The sequence below is a fragment of the Doryrhamphus excisus genome, linkage group LG18 (assembly GCF_037039965.1).
Source record: "Doryrhamphus excisus strain RoL-2023G ecotype Guam linkage group LG18, RoL_Dexc_Guam_v1.1, whole genome shotgun sequence".
Classification (NCBI taxonomy): Eukaryota; Metazoa; Chordata; class Actinopteri; order Syngnathiformes; family Syngnathidae; genus Doryrhamphus; species Doryrhamphus excisus.
The window spans coordinates 5,377,371-5,394,040 of NC_136374.1; the positions used below are offsets into that span (position 1 = coordinate 5,377,371).

Sequence of the window (16,670 nt, forward strand, 5' to 3'; positions counted from 1 at the left end):
CTATGGTACACCTTCCAAAACCCTCAACAAACTACAATATATTCAGAATGCCGCTGCCCGCCTTCTTTGGTTCTCCATAATAACCTGTACTGGATATCACCAGGAAGCGAGGAGCCTCTAGTTTAAGAAACCGCCGGAATAATTTCCAGAGTGCAATGACTTTATGGTCAGCTGTTATTGTCTATTATTGTCTATTATTGTCTATTATTGTCTATTATTGTCTAATATTGTCTAAGATCACCCTACCATGTGTGATCTCCATTATATGTAGCTACACAGACATTCTAAAGTACATTTTTAAGTAAAGCCTCTAAATTCATCATGTGCAAGTATCTCACCCTGCGTGCCGACCACCACGAAAGGTATCTCTGCGACAGGCCGGTGGCTAGCGAGCTGGTGGTAGATTTTGTACACTTCCTGGAAGCTGGCCTCATTTTCCAAACTGAAGACCAGGATGACCGCGTCCAGCCAACCTGCCAACTGAAGAGAAGTGTAGACAAGGAACGTAAGAACGCACAGGAGAAGTCATTTGGAACTGTCGTCTTAATTTCCCTGAGGGCACACCCCCACGGGATCAATAAATCTAATCTAAGATCAGGTCCCAAGTCACCTGGGCTCCTGGGAGTTCTGTCTCTTCTCTGATGATCAACAGGTGGCTCTGTCCATCAACGAGGACATCCTTAATGTACTGGCGCCCTGGGAAATAACAATAGCAAGATTTATGGAGAAACAAGTGCTGTCTCAAATAGAATACTTCTGTCAGCACACTTCAATACGTATACTCTTAGTACACTTAGTTCATGAGTGTGCAAAATTTGACAATGGAGTGCTGCCCATTTCCTCCTGATAAACATCATAATCCTCATGAACTTCATTCATGAACTTGATCCACCAAGTTGAATCAAAATATAAACAAGGGACATTTTCATTGGTTCTCCCCGTGCATGCGTGGGTTTTCTCCGGGTACTCCGGTTTCCTCCCACATTCCAAAAACATGCTAGGTTAATTGGCCACTCCCAATTGTCCATAGGTATGAATGTGAGTGTGAATGGTTGTTTGTCTATATGTGCCCTGTGATTGGCTGGCCACCAGTCCAGGGTGTACCCCGCCTCTCGCCTGAAGACAGCTGGGATAAGCGGAAGAAAATGAATGAATGGATTTTCATTGGTTTAGGGCAGGGCTCTCAAACACGCGGCCCGCGGGACAAATGTGGCCCGCAGGACACTAGCTTGAGACTCCCGCCTTGATATGAAAGTTTAATGTTAGTGCGGCCCGCGCAAGTTTGATATGGATGCTGTATGGTATCATGTACCCAGAAAAAAATATTGTTTAATTAATGTTCATGTTAAAGGTTAAATAACTGTTAATAGTTATCCTCCCTATCCGTGTGGAAGTGGTAAGTTTTTGGCTATTTAAGTTTAAAGGAAATAACTTGAAGGCTACCGTTTAGGTCGCTAGCTCTCTAGTTTTCGAGTTAGCATGTGTCTCAAGACCCTGCAGTTGCGCAATATGTTGTCAATAAAAAGAGTATAAATGTGACTATAGTCGTGTTGTGTCATGTCTACAGGGCTCTAATAATGCTTTGTTCATTTTAATCTGAAAAAAATAATTTGTTTACCCACCAACTATAGGTGGTTTCTCAAGTTTTCCACCAAAATGGAGGAATTATATTGCAGAATTAATCTTTCAGTCAACTCCAGTTGCAGTAAAGAAGAGGTTAACTTGACCTGAGGTTGTTTAACAGTTGTTCTTCCGTGTGTGAAGTGTATCACTTACATAAGTTCGAGGTCTGCCAAAAGCCTTAATCCCGTAGATGGAAGGATGTCCCGATAAAGAGTAACTTCTGGCAATGTCATGTCATTCGTTATCATTGAGTAGGCGTGTCACAAGATCTCACAAGATTAAAACGTAACAGGATTTCTCATTCAGAAAAATGGGCACTAGGCCTGGGACTATAATAAATACTGTAAATACATTAATGACACAATAAATGCAATTGAACTGGATAAACATATTGCCATTTGTATACGTGTCGGCTTTCCTAGTCTGTCACCTCCAAGCAGGCAGGAAGAAGATCACTGCATTGCTTTCAGCACCTTGGTGAGTTGGTTGCATAGAAAAACGTCATGGAGTGAACCCTTTTGTCAGTCATACAGTGTCTTTGTCCCAGTGGGTGGAGGCGGGACTGCGAGCATACACACGGTGCAGAAAAGTGTTGCCTCGTGAGTGGCAATGCAAGACAGAAGTAGTAGGAATTAAATTGGTAGATTGCAATATATTGTCATCCATCCATTTTCTATATATATGTATATATATATTTTTTCATGGTACTTTTGTTGAAGTAATGTTGACATTTCATCTCGCCTCGCTGCAGACATGAATGGAGTGTCTTGGAACACCTTTATTGTTTCAAACTCTAACTCTTGTTGAATAAAGGAGTGGAACCCCTTCTCCATCCAACTGTAGAGATGTCTTGGAGCGATTTATTGGTTCCCTTAAATCTCAAATATGATATGTAATGGCAGAATTTTTGGTCAGCACTTACAGGGAGAAGGTCCACCTAGGTTCATTTCAAGTCTCAAGGATTCAAACAGGACTGGATACAAACGATTTCAATGCCACTGATTGAGTCCAATGGATCTCTGAAGACTATGTCATCTGTCAGAGAGGTGTTGCAATGGGTGTAAACTTATTATTTTTAGTTGTTGGGATAGTATTTTAAACCAGTCCCAGCCAGTCTTGGATTGGGCGGCTAAGCACTCAGAAATAGGAAGTTGGCTTATCTAGTGTGTGTGTGCAAGATTGGTATGAAAACAGATTGTGTTTGTACCAGCCAAGATGATTGTGCGTCATGTTTCTGCTATCAAGGAGCCTTCATCATGTCTTCTTCAAAGCAGAAGGAAAATATTCCATTCCTAGCACTTGGATCTAATGTCTGTCTCATGCTGTGGACAATTGTCTGTGATGGAAATATGTTTAGATAAAGAGAGCTGAAACCGACCTTCAGCATTCTCCAGCGGCAGGTAACTTCCTGTCAGGTGTCTGTGGACCAGAGCGGACTTCCCACTGCACAGACCTCCCAACACAGCCTGACACACACGCACACACACACATTAGGGCAGTGAATAGATATCATCCATTGGTGCGTTTATTTTGCAAGATCATCTTACCAAGTGCAGTTCTTGTACAGTTTGAGTGATGGTCCATTCCTGGCTGCTGGTGCATGCTGCTGAAGCCAAAGAAAGAAGATGAACAACACACTCAGTCATGCATCAATGTCACTGTTTTCCATACAGTTATTTATTTGTGGTATGAATGTTGTTGTGGTTGCGCCGCTGCTTTTATTCCATAACATTTGCAGAAAATACATTTAACCCATGAGAACCCAAACCCAGCAAGGAATGCTGGACTGTTTAGGTCAGGGGTCTCAAACACGCGGCCCCATATGAAAGTTTAATGTTAGTGCGGCCCGCGCTAGTTTGATATGGATGCTGTATGGTATCATGTACCCAGAAAAAATTATTACGTTTGATTAATGTTCATGTTAAAGGTTAAATAACTGTTAATAGTTATCCTCCCTATCCGTGTGGAAATGGTAAGTTTTTGGCTATTTAAGTTGAAAGGAAATAACTTGAAGGCTACCGTTTAGGTCGCTAGCTCTCTAGTTTGCGAGTTAGCATGTGTCTCAAGACCCTGCAGTTGCGCAATATGTTGTAAATAAAAAGAGTATAAATGTGACTATAGTCGTGTTTTGTCATGTCTACAGGGCTCTAATAATGCTTTGTTCATTTTAATCTGAAAAAAATAATTTGTCTACCCACCAACTATATGTGGTTTCTTAAGTTTTTATTATTTGCTGTTTTATTATTATTATTATTATATTTATTTATTATTGATTGATTTTTGATGTTTATTTATTTTTCATCTTATTTTGTGCAGAAAAATAAAAATTAAGATATTTGAGAACAGTGGAATGTTTTATTAGAGCTTTTATTGTAGAAAATCGGAGCCAAAGCACTGAAAAAGTTTGTATATTTTTCTGTTTTTAATAAATGCGTTTTTTGTTTTTTTTTGAAAACCTGATGCGGCCCAGCCTTGCCCAGACCCTAGCTCCAGTGGCCCCCAGGTAAATTGAGTTTGAGACCCCTGGTTTAGGTTGTCTGAGAAGATCCATTAGCATTAGCAGATGTAATTAGCAGATGTAATCATGATTGTGGATCCACCTGAAAAGCAAGGTGGCTGTAGCTTTTAGGATGAAAGGACAGCAATGTATGCGGGACAAAGGTGGTGTCGCAGACCTCTCACTCTGTTTGGAGATGGCTTCTCAATCTCAGCGGTACTTGCTTTGTCAAATACTGCTTTAGTTATGTGTTTAGAGTAAGGTAGTTGTTGTTTACTACTCTCCATAGTAGTAGTAGTTGTCATTTTTTCCATGATAGTGATGATGATGTAGTTAGTGTTCGGTCTGGTGAGCCCGCTGTTCATTTCACTGTGTGACAAGCTTACTGCCCCCCCCATGGCCTTTAAGCCCCCTACCACTCTGCAGGGATGCCTCACACCTTTGAAAAGTGCTGATCTATCAAAAGTAATTTGGCCTTAAAGGATTGTAAATTGAAAGGAAAACTGTACTTTTTGGGCAGCACAGCGGTCGAGTGGTTAGCGCGCAGACCTCACAGCTAGGAGACCAGGGTTCAATTCCACCCTCGGCCATCTCTGTGTGGAGTTTGCATGTTCTCCCCGTGCATGCGTGGGTTTTCTCCTCCCACATTCCAAAAACATGCTAGGTTAATTGGCAACTCCAAATTGTCCATAGGTATGAATGTGAGTGTGAATGGTTGTTTGTCTATATGTGCCCTGTGATTGGCTGGCCACCAGTCCAGGGTGTACCCTGCCTCTCGCCCCAAGACAGCTGGGATAGGCTCCAGCACCCCCCTGCGACCCTCGTGAGGAAAAAGCGTTAGAAAATGAATGAATGAATGAATGAACTGTACTTTTTTAGAATTATGCCCATCATCCACAATGTGATGCATTCAATTGTAATCTGATGCATGTTCAAATGAAATTAAACCATTACCATCATAAGCACATGTCACTCTTTTCTGGCGGGACACACCTATTTCGACTATTCGCCCACATTCCTTATACACACGTGTTATGTTTTCCATGTATCATGGTGACTTACTGGATGGACCGTTATCTGGTCTGGGGTGTTTCCAGTTTATCATGTTTCTATCACCGCAGGGTTTGTTAGCGCTAACAAGTCTTTGTTTGTTGTGATGCAATCTCTTGGAGCAATGTCCTCCTCGCCATACACACGGAGTCTTTCCGTCGATGGTAACACTATATGCCACAGCGACAGCACGGCTTGACATTTACAAGTCAGAAGGTTCACTTTCACTCTCTCTTTATAGCTCGGCTTCAGTATAGTCAGGCTCAAAACGATAAGGTTCTGAATTCTCATTTGTCCAAAAGTAGTAGTCGGCGGCTGTCACACAGTCTGCCATGACGAGTAGTAACAAACAGATTAGCGTTTGACACGCTGCTGTTGTTGATGGATGTAGCACGAGATGTGAAATCAATGCACCCAGACAGAAGCTGTGTCCAATGACGTCCATTGTTAGCTGCCTCGTGTGAACTTTTTTCTCTCTTTAGAACATACAGAAAAGGGAAAAAGGTGTGATCATTGTAGATGATGGGCAAAAATTCCCAAAAAAGTCCAGTTTTCCGATAACGGCTCAAGAGATCAAGTTGACTCGTCAGACATTCATTAATTCATTTTCTACCGCTTTTCCTCACGAGGGTGCAATCACAGGGCACATATAGACAAACAACCATTCACACTCACATTCATACCTAGCATGTTTTTGGAATGTGGGAGGAAACCGGAGTACCCGGAGAAAACCCATGCATGCACGGGGAGAACATGCACACAGAGATGGCCGAGGGGTGGAATTGATCCCTGGTCTCCTAGCTGTGAGGTCTGCACGCTAACCACTAGACCGCCGTGCCACCACTCGTCAGACATGTTAATAATATTTTGTCACGATGTAAAGGTTCACGTTAAAGCACCCTGGACAATTCTGCTTCAGGGATGAACCATTACGTGACCATGGAAACCATCGTTATCCGAGATGACTCAGAGTCTGCGTGCACGCAAACACACACGCTCACACACACGCTCACACACACAGGCTGAAGGTCTTTTTTCTATCACGTTGTGCTAAACACCCACACTGTCGTCCACCCCATCTGGGACACGTGTCCCTCTAAACCCCCTTTGGACGACTCTCCTCCGCCTGATGATCCATCATATTTGGGCAGTCCCCTCACATTCACGTCTGTCGGCATCACATCGCCAACCAAATAACAATTCTCACAGCTGGCTGTTGCCATGGCAACTCCCTTTTGCAGAAGCCTCCAGCCAAGGCCGCTTTACAATGAACGAATGGTCTCTCTTGGAAGCAGCGATGTGTGTGAGAGGCAAAGCCAGGCTGCTGTCTTCACCTGTTTAATTCCGCACGTGTGTTATTTATGACACAACAAGTGGAAACGATACGTGGAGGCGGCGTTTCAGCGCAGCGCCACGTGAATGCTGATGAACAGGCCACACAGAGCAGGAAGTAGTGGGTTCTTCTCTGCATGAAGACAGCTCTGTGTCTCCCCAACCTTAATTATTCATGTCCCACTTACTCCTGACAAATTATTCAGCGCTTCCTTCCATCCTACGATGCCCGTCACACAACTTGTTTAAGACTCCTCGATTTTCAAACGATTGATAGGATCGATTAAGAAATCTGTGCCGTATTCAGATTCATGTTTGATGTCAGTACAGTCAAACCTTGATTTTCAAAAGATTCAGTTCATTCGTTCATTCATTTTCTACCGCTTTTCCTCACAAGGGTCAGGGGGGTGGGTGCTGGAGCCTATCCCATCTGTCTTTGGGCGAGAGGCAGGGTACACCCTGGACTGGTCGCCAGCCAATCACAGGGCAAACGATTCAGTTTTCAACCCCAAATTTTGCCTTAGTTCTTGTACACCGTCAAGGTTATCGTACAATAATTCATTCATTCATTTTCTACCGCTTTTCCTCACGAGGGTCGCGGGGGTGCTGGAGCCTATCCCATCTGTCTTCGGGCGAGAGAGAGGCGGGGTACACCCTGGACTGGTCGCCAGCCAATCACAGGGCAAACGATTCAGTTTTCAACCCCAAATTTTGCCTTAGTTCTTGTACACCGTCAAGGTTATCGTACAATAATTCATTCATTCATTTTCTACCGCTTTTCCTCACGAGGGTCGCGGGGGTGCTGGAGCCTATCCCATCTGTCTTCGGGCGAGAGAGAGGCGGGGTACACCCTGGACTGGTCGCCGGCCAATCACAGGGCACATATAGACAAACAACCATTCACACTCACATTCATACCTATGGACAATTTGGAGTCGCTAATTAACCTAGCATGTTTTTGGAATGTGGGAGGAAACCGGAGTACCCGGAAAAAACCCACGCATGCACGGGGAGAACATGCAAACTCCACACAGAGATGGCAGAGGGTGGAATTGAACCCTGGTCTCCTAGCTGTGAGGTCTGCGCGCTAACCACTAGACCGCCGTGCCGCCCTCGTACAATAATATGAGCAAGAAAACTGTTTTGGTACGTTGATATCATGGATATGGTTATACCTTGGATTGCACACCTTCACCAGAATTGGTGATCCTTAGTTGACACAATACAACGGTAACCTATGGGCACATTTGGCAAACTCAAATGAGATTGTGACACAAATTAGTCGGCTTTCTGGTGTGTTATTCCATGGAATCGAGTGCCCGAACAAACAACACCGCACGCATTTTTTGTTGTGCAAAATGGGTCAGGGTTCTTATAGATTAAACAGGTAGTGTTCATCACCAACAGGCTGTGATTAACAATGAAAGCCTGTTCAAACATTTTGGAAAAACAATTGGTATTCACAGGAGGGGTGTTCCCAATTGTGCTGGAAGAGCAATTTGTTCACTAAATCACCTCTTGCGTGAAATGTTTGCCAAATAACGTAATTTCCACTTTCCCGTGCTGCATCCCTGTCTCACTGGAAATAAGAGTGACTGCGTATTACATAGAGGGTTTTTGCAGTTTCCGTACTTAAGTCATTTCTTTGTAGTTATCCTTAGTACCAAAAGAATGTACGGTCCAAATGTACGAAAAAACCCAATATGATTTGAATGAATGTAAACACTACTTTTGCCACCGTTTTGTGGTACAGTAAAGTCTCGTTATATCGATATCGATTATATCAAAGTACTGCTGATTACGATACTATTTTTATTTCCCGGCAAATTTCTAGTCTTTTATGATATAATTAGCTCCGTTAGTACGATACCCGGTTATTATGATAATCCGGTTACTACGATGCCCTTTTCATCTCCCGCCAGCCAATTTGGTCTGCTTATATCGATACAAAAGCAGCTTAAATCAATCTTTGCTTAAGGATTTCAATACCAAAAAAGAACACGGCGAACGGCTGCTTCCAGTCAACTTTATTTTTCACACTTCCACCACCAGAGCGCAGCACACACACCGATTCCCGCACTCCCTGGTTCACAGGTCATGCTCAACCCGCCCCACATAGCTGGCCAAACACATGCCTGCAACAGAAGAACCAACTGACATAGCATACACACCTATTCCAACGAAGACACAAGCGTACAAATACATGTATTTAATTGTGTTGTATTCAGATATCTTTTTATAGCTTGCAAGAATCACTGTTTTTCATATGTACATGCTGGCGTTCGTGGTTTCTCTCATGTGTATAGATTCTATACACATAAGAGAAACCACGAACGCAGTTGGTTCTTCTGTTGCAGGCATGTGTTTGGCCAGCTATGTGGGGCGGGTTGAGCATGACCTGTGAACCAGGAAGTGCGGGAATCAGTGTGTGTGCTGTGCTCTGGTGGTGGAAGTGTGAAAAATAAAGTTGACTGGAAGCAGCCGTTCGCCGTGTTCTTTTTTGGTATTGAAATCCTTAAGCAAAGATTGATTTAAGCTGCTCGACATTGTTCTATACTATAGAACAATGTCGAGTGCATTATTGCCCACTTTTAATGCAGTTCGGCGCAGGATCGGATATATCGACAGTCCGGTTATATCGATATTTTTTCCGACTCCCGACAATATCGATATAACAAGACTTTACTGTATTTCAATCGAAATGATACCATTTCAACATCCATCCATCCATTTTCTATGCCGCTTATCCTCACAAGGGTCGCGGGTATGTTGGAGCCTATCCCAGCTGACTTTGGCTGAGATTGCCAGCCAATCGCAAGGCACATTCATACCTATGGACAATTTGGCGTTATCAATTATTCATTCATTCATTCATTCATTTTCTACTGCTTATCCTCACAAGGGTCGCTGGAGCCTATCCCAGCTGTCTTGGGGCGAGAGGCGGGGTACACCCTGGACTGGTGGCCAGCCAATCACAGGGCACATATAGACAAACAACCATTCACACTCACATTCATACCTATGGACAGTTTGGAGTGGCCAATTAACCTAGCATGTTTTTGGAATGTGGGAGGAAACCGGAGTACCCGGAGAAAAAGTTATCAATTAACCTAACCTAATAAACCGGAGTACCCGGAGAAAACCTATGCACAGGGAGAACATGCAAACTCCACACAGAGATACCCGAGCGGAGATTCAAACCCAAGTCTTCTCAATGTAACCACCGCGCTGGTGGTCCCCATGCGGCCCCCATTTCAGCATGTACAGTAAAAATGGACTCAAACTCAACATTTTGATCCCCCACAATTATATCCACTATGGTGTTGCAGGTGTAAAGACACAATTTTGGGGACAGTCAGTGGACAAAATGCAAAGTATTAATTAGCTTTTGTGTAAAAATTAAACAAAAAATGCAAACTAATTATTCAGTAAAAAAAAATCTAAAAAAAAAAACATGTAAAAACAAATATTCAGCCATATTCCGGATTCAGCATTCCCTGAGTATTTGCAGATTTTGCGTCCAATCATGTGTTAAAGGGGACCTATGCTACTTTCTCTGCTCTTTATATCGAGTTGTGGACTCCTATAGAGCAGCTACACATCATTACCCGTACAGAAAGCTTTCTAGATCTTCCAGAAACTGCACCTATTACAGCTGTATTTCCTTGGATTTCCTAAACTAATCTATTCCCCATGGCATGTCTCCAGGCACGGCCACTGCGCTGTGATTGGTCACACTCCCGAGGACTTCCAGACTACTGCCGAACACCACTGTCTAATTTTGTTGTTATAGGAGTTCATGGTAAATGAATAAACTCTTTGGAAGGCTACTTGAAAAGTGTTCAGGAGCCCCCTGGAGAGACCCCTGACTTACCGTGTTTGAACTCAGAGTGTTTATTGGAAAAAAACGGGCATTCAGAGCCATCCCAAACTTCTTTCAGGGCTCACTTCCAAAAGTGCAAACCTCATGATCTGAAACTTTGGCATGGTTTAACACGAGAATACAACATTCTAACTACATTTAAAGCATAATAAGCCCGCTTTATATTTTTTTTATTAATTTTTTTCTTTGAAAAAAGAATGTTTTGTCTGCAGAAAACATCTCATTCACCCTTGATTGGTAATAATTTCTACATATAAGATTTTTTTTTCAGCATACAATGGAACAAGAATGTTGGTGCAAGATGGCGGCGCCCTGTGTGTGAAGTGCTAAAGTGCGACAGCAGCACTACGGTCAACTCTACAGTCAACTCTCTTCAAATCCGGTCACAACTTGCAGCGAGGTGAACACAAGTTCATATCTGATGCTACCAGGCCAGCAGTGTGTCTCACATAGATCTAGCCCAAACCCAGCAAGGAATGCTGGACTGTTTAGGTCAGGGGTCTCAAACACGCGGCCCGCGGGCCAAATGTGGCCCGCAGGACACTAGTTTGAGGCCCCCGCCTTGATATGAAAGTTTAATGTTAGTGCGGCCCGCGCAAGTTTGATATGGATGCTGTATGGTATCATGTACCCAAAAAAAATTATTACGTTTGATTAATGTTCATGTTAAAGGTTAAATAACTGTTAATAGTTATCCTCCCTATCCATGTGGAAGTGGTACGTTTTTGGCTATTTAAGTTTAAAGGAAATAACTTGAAGGCTACCGTTTAGGTCGCTAGCTCTCTAGTTTGCGAGTTAGCATGTGTCTCAAGACCCTGCAGTTGCGCAATATGTTGTAAATAAAAAGAGTATAAATGTGACTATAGTCGTGTTTTGTCATGTCTACAGGGCTCTAATAATGCTTTGTTCATTTTAATCTGAAAAAATAATTTGTCTACCCACCAACTATATGTGGTTTCTTAAGTTTTTATTATTTTCCGTTTTATTATTATTATTATATTTGTTTATTACTGATTGATTTTCTTTATTCTTGATTTGTTTATTTATTCTTCATCATATTTTGTGTAGAAAAATCAAAATTAAGATATTTGAGAACAGTGAATGTTTTATCAGAGCTTTTATTGTAGAAAATCTGAACTAAAGCACTGAAAAAGTTTTTAATAAATGCGTTTTTTTGGGGGGGGGAAACCTGATGCGGCCCAGCCTTGCCCAGACCCTAGCTCCAGTGGCCCCCAGGTAAATTGAGTTTGAGACCCCTGGTGTATAGTATGTGTCCTGTGATGGACTGGTGACCAACCCAGGTCTTACCCCACCCGCTACACCTCCCTGTCAGCCACTGTGGAAGACAACTGCACACCGCATGAACAGCGGGCCGGTTAGAAGGCTAACGTGTGTGCTCCAAGGCAGGTAAGAGAGCCATGTTTGTCAAGACCAGACTAACTTACCCTCCTCCTCGCTGGAGCCCCTCTCCACGGCTGGATAGAGGGCCGATGCAGTGCTGACATTCGAGGGCACGGCTGCGCTTTTGCTGAAAATCCCACTAATGAACTTGAGCATCTTGCGGTCACGAGGAGGAGCTCTTTGGATTGTTCCCCCTTGGCCCTCCTTCCCCCGCCTGGCATCCTCAGAGAGACAATGTAGGTCGCTGTTGTCCAGGGTGCGACTCGTCCCTTTTCTTTGCGGCCGGTTCACATCAGAGGCGGCGGGTGCAGCCAGGGAAACCTTAAATCTGTCCTCATGAGCATTATCCTTGTTCATTATCCCGGAATAGCCCCCACTGAGGGGAGCTGCTGGACGAATGAGCGTTCCCCGTCCATCGCTGTCGGCCCAGGACGCCCTGTAAGGTCCCAGAGTTGGAGCTGCCACCATAGGGGGCGCCTCCCTGCGCTCCAGAGTCTTTGCGGAGTGATACAAGCTTGTGTTAGCATCTCTAGCCTCCCTCCAGCATGCAGAGTTGGCCCCCGCGTGTGTCCTCAGCAGCACTTCGGGGCGCTGACTCGCCTGAGGCGGGATGGAAAACGGGAGGCTACAGCGTGTGCGGTTGTTTAGCTCGGCTCCGTTGTCGCCTTTGAGGTAGAGCCTGGGCGGCTCCCGGTAGAGCTCCGTCTTGGGGCGCAAGGCATCGGAGCGAGGCCCCTCTCTGCGGACGGTGGTCTCAAAGCTGCTTCCGCTGTACACCTTCACCATTTGCCTCGCCGGGGGTGGGGCGACAGAAGGGTCCTTGCTTTTAGCAGGTGGGACGACGTCCTTCTGGTCTCTCCGCTCAGCTCTCCCCCAGTTGTCATTAGGGCTGCCATACTTGACCTGCACCTGCTCCGCGACTTCTTCCACTTGGGTGCTCTCTTTATCCGCCACTTGAGGACCGACACATCCATCCACCTCCTTAGGGCTTCTTTTCACCTCCTCCTTCTTTCCTTCCCCCTCTGGAAGGGCTTCCTTCTCCTCCCGGTTCCCGGCTACATCCTCCTCTGGAAGAGCCTCAACCTTCACCAGAGTGAGGGAGATGAGGTAGGTGGTGCGTTTCTGTGGGTTGTCGGCGTTGCTCATTGGGACATCAGTGCTCAGCTCCGTGGCACCTGCTCTCTGACCAGGGGGACCTCAGTCATGGCTGAAGCAGAGGAGAAAGAGACTCTTTAAGATCAGCATTCAAAGCATGGAGTATGCTTGGAATATATTTGAATGCATTACCCATTGGCTAAACAAGTCTAGACTTTTTTTGCATCCATTAATCCACCTTCCATGCTGCTACAGTCAAACCTCGGTTTTCCAACACCCCGGTTTTCGTATGATTCGGATTTTGACAAAAACAAAATGTAGCCATGATTTTCAGACAGGCGAGGTGGTCTGTGATTTGGTTTAACAAAAAGGTCAACATGATGTCAAACGTCCATATAATTTGGTTTTCACATTCATCCACATTTAGCTTTGGTTTTTGAAACCCCAGTTTTTGTACGATACAGTTTTTAACAAAGACCAAAATGTTGCTTTGGATTTCCAACGTATAATTTGGTTTTCTCCAAAATATTTTGCCTCAGTTTCTAATTTTCAACAGAAATTTTCACACAAATTTTCCATCTGTTTTCAGTCACCTCCATTTTTTTCTCAAAAAATTTGCCTCCATTTTTGCCAGTTTTAGTATGATTTAGTTTTCATCACCAAAAAATTGGTACGTTTTCTACATTGTCAGACAATGTGTATGTACACGTTTGTTTTGTTTTTCTACTACATTGCACAGCAATGTATGTACAAATGAGTCTGTTTGCTCACTGTCTGTGTATTTCCTTTCACTGAGGATGGCTGCTAAACAACCTGCCATGGGGCCAAAGGAAGTTCTGAGTGCCAGCAATTCCATAACAGCGGCAAGAAACACTATCAAGAAATAACTATTAAATATAATATACCGTACAATTAAATATTCATTTATCTGCTTCAGCATTAATTTTGCAGTTTTCTACAAATATTTTGGAAATATATATGTATTTTTTTCCTATTTGTGTGTCTAATTGAGTTTAGATAATTTCCGATGGGAAAAATGACTTCCATTTTTGTACATTTTGTTCTACTGAGACCTTTTGGAAGAAATGAAGAAGGAAAACCGAGGTAGTGCTGTACTTGTCTGAGCTAATTCATTGACGAGCCTCGTCTTGTGTGCAAATCTGACAGGTAGCTGCCATCAAAGCCATGATATGAGCTGGCATTCTGTTGCTGCAGTACAAATAACACAACATACAAAACATTGACAGCATTTCCCTTCGATCTTGTTCACATCGTACCGTCAAATCTGTCGACCCCGTGCACAAATGAAGGATTCGGCACATCAGACCAGGCTGACAATTAAGAGACAATCGATCCAACACAGAAAAAATAGGGAGCCTGCTGGGGAGGGAAAAAAATGGAAATCATTCACTTGTCACGATGCGTCTTGAGCTGGATCCTCCATTTGACAATGTCATGCGTAAAAGCGCTGCTGGGAGAAAGAAAAAAAAAGACATCTGTTGTTATGCACATCCATCCCAAAAAACAGGAGGAAAGGGAAATAGATGGCGATGCTTCCTCGTGTCCGTATCCTTCCTCTAGCTCCTCTCGGTCACCGCATCCTCTCCTCCGAGCGCCTCATCCAATTAGCAAGTCAATAAAATGTGTCTGTGAGGCAGAGGGAGGAAGCCCACCAGCTCTCCACAGCCCCTCCTCCTTTTTTTTTTTAAACCTTCCCCTGCCTTGCAGCCCCCCCACCCCAGTTACTCTACCGTTATCCTGCAGCTCCTGCAGGAGAAGCTGTGTGTGGCAGGACGGTGGGTCTTGCTCACGTTCATCAGATTTTAATCTGTGCCAACACTACAAAAAAGACAAGAGGAGGAAGGAGGAAGGGGGGATGGGCGTGGATGGGGGCGGTGGGGGGTGGGGGGCAAACCTCCTGCCAATGCATCTGCTCTGGGTGCCGTCTCTCTCCAAAGCAATTTATGGCCGCTCACATGCAAAAAGAGGCGATAGAAAGCTGAAAAAGACGATGGTGGATGGATGAACCGGGGGGTGGGGGAGGGGGGCAGGGGGCATATTATAAGGCTTAATCATTTTGGGCCACTCATCTTAGCAGAATTGTTGCTCAGCCACATTGGAGGCTTTTCCAGCATGAAGTCTTTTTAAGGTCATCTCAATAGGATTCAGGTCAGGACTTGGACTAGGCCACTCCAAAGTCTTCATTTGGTTCTTCTTCAGCCATTCAGAGGTGGACTTGCTGGTGTGTTTTGGATCATTGTCCTACTGCACAACCCAAGTTGGTTTCACCAAAAGATTGGCTGGACATTCTTGAGGATTTTTTGATAGAGACCAGTCTTCCAGATTCTGCAGCAAAAGAGCCCACACCATCACACTACCACCACCATATTTTACTGTTGGTATGATGCAGTGTTACTTTTACACCAAATGTGATAGGACACACACTTTCCAAAAAATGTCCAACTTTTGTCTTGTCAGACCAAAGGTTTTGGGGATCATCAAAATTGAGACGAGCCTTACTGTTGTTTTTGTTCAGCAGTGGTTTTGGTCTTGGAACATTGCAATGCAGGCCATTTTTGCCCAGCGTCTTTCTTATGGTGGAGTCATGAACACTGACCTTAACTGAGGCAACTGAGGCCTGTCCTTTGGATGTTGTTGTGGGGTCTTTTGTGACCTCTTGGATGGGTCGTCGCTGTGCTCTTGGGGTCATTCTGGTTGGCTGACCACTCCTGGGAATGTTCACGACTGTTTCCTGTGTGGGTAATGGCCCTCACTGTTTTTTTGCTGGAGTCCCAAAGCTTTAGAAAGGGCTTTTCCAGACTGATTGAGCTCAATTAATCTCAGTGATGTCTCAACTTGGTGGGCAAACACATTTTCCACACAGGGGTAGGTAGGTTTGGACTTTTCTCCCTTAATAATAAAAACTTTCATTTAAAAACTGCTATTTTGTATTTTTGTGTTGTCATAACCATTAAAGTGTGAAAAACATGCAAAACAAAATCCAATCAGGAAAGCACTGTCCATACAACAGTCCTGCGCTGTCTATATAAATGAGGCCGTTAGTTATTTTCCTACAATGGCTCAATGAAGTACTACAAAGTATCAATCTAGAGTTGTGCTTTGGGAGGGCAGGGGCGTAAAAGGCAGGGGGACTACACTTGTATTACGTCGTGGCATTCTTTTTATGTATGCATTTATATGCGCTTAAAACAAAGTGCAGCCTGTTTTTTTCCATATTGGGTGGTGGCACTTTCAAAAATATAATTTATAAAAACTTTTAAAAATTTGCAGTAATTTCACAAGGCTGAAGTCAAAATATTAAGGAAAAAAGTTGTAAACACACAAAAAAAGTAAACAAAACAAAACAAAATAATAATTGTTGAAAAATTAGGTTGGGAAAAAGCTACAGCATTAGGAGTCATAATATTCTGAGAATTTATAAAGACATTAAGAAAAAAAGATTTATCTGTGAAGCAGTTTTTTCCCTTAAAATATGTGACTAAATATACAATATACATATACAATATCAAATTGTGGCCAGGAAAACATTTAGACAACCCTGGCTTAAACAATGCTGGTGCCAGCAACAAACGCAGTGGTTTGTACATGACTTAATATTACAGGTTCTCAATAGCACAAATGATATGAATGATAATAACTATGGCTGCACGGCGGTCAAGTGGGTGCGCAGACCTCACAGCTAGGAGACCCAAGTTCAATCCCTCCCTCCGTGAGAGTTTGTGGAGTTAGCATGTTCTCCCAATGCATGTGTGGGTTTTCTCCGGGTAC

At 43.7% G+C, this 16,670-nt stretch overlaps 1 protein-coding gene across 2 annotated transcripts in view; it reads right to left on the bottom strand.

Moving 5' to 3' along the window:
- Nucleotides 1-14,827, bottom strand: part of LOC131106443 (arf-GAP with GTPase, ANK repeat and PH domain-containing protein 1-like) — a 36,379-nt gene extending 21,552 nt beyond the window's left edge. Inside the window, exons 1-6 of one of the 2 annotated variants that reach the window (XM_058055517.2) lie at nucleotides 14,159-14,827; nucleotides 11,831-12,993; nucleotides 3,171-3,226; nucleotides 3,002-3,089; nucleotides 611-696; nucleotides 339-480 (exon numbers count right to left, since the gene is read on the bottom strand). In XM_058055517.2, the coding sequence (XP_057911500.2) occupies nucleotides 339-480; nucleotides 611-696; nucleotides 3,002-3,089; nucleotides 3,171-3,226; nucleotides 11,831-12,932 (1,474 nt within the window). In that variant the 5' untranslated portion in view covers nucleotides 12,933-12,993; nucleotides 14,159-14,827. Of the gene's footprint in view, nucleotides 1-338; nucleotides 481-610; nucleotides 697-3,001; nucleotides 3,090-3,170; nucleotides 3,230-11,830; nucleotides 12,994-14,158 lie in introns of both variants that reach the window. The other variant, XM_058055515.2, reaches the window with a different exon arrangement.
- Between the last annotated feature and the right edge of the window lie 1,843 nt (nucleotides 14,828-16,670).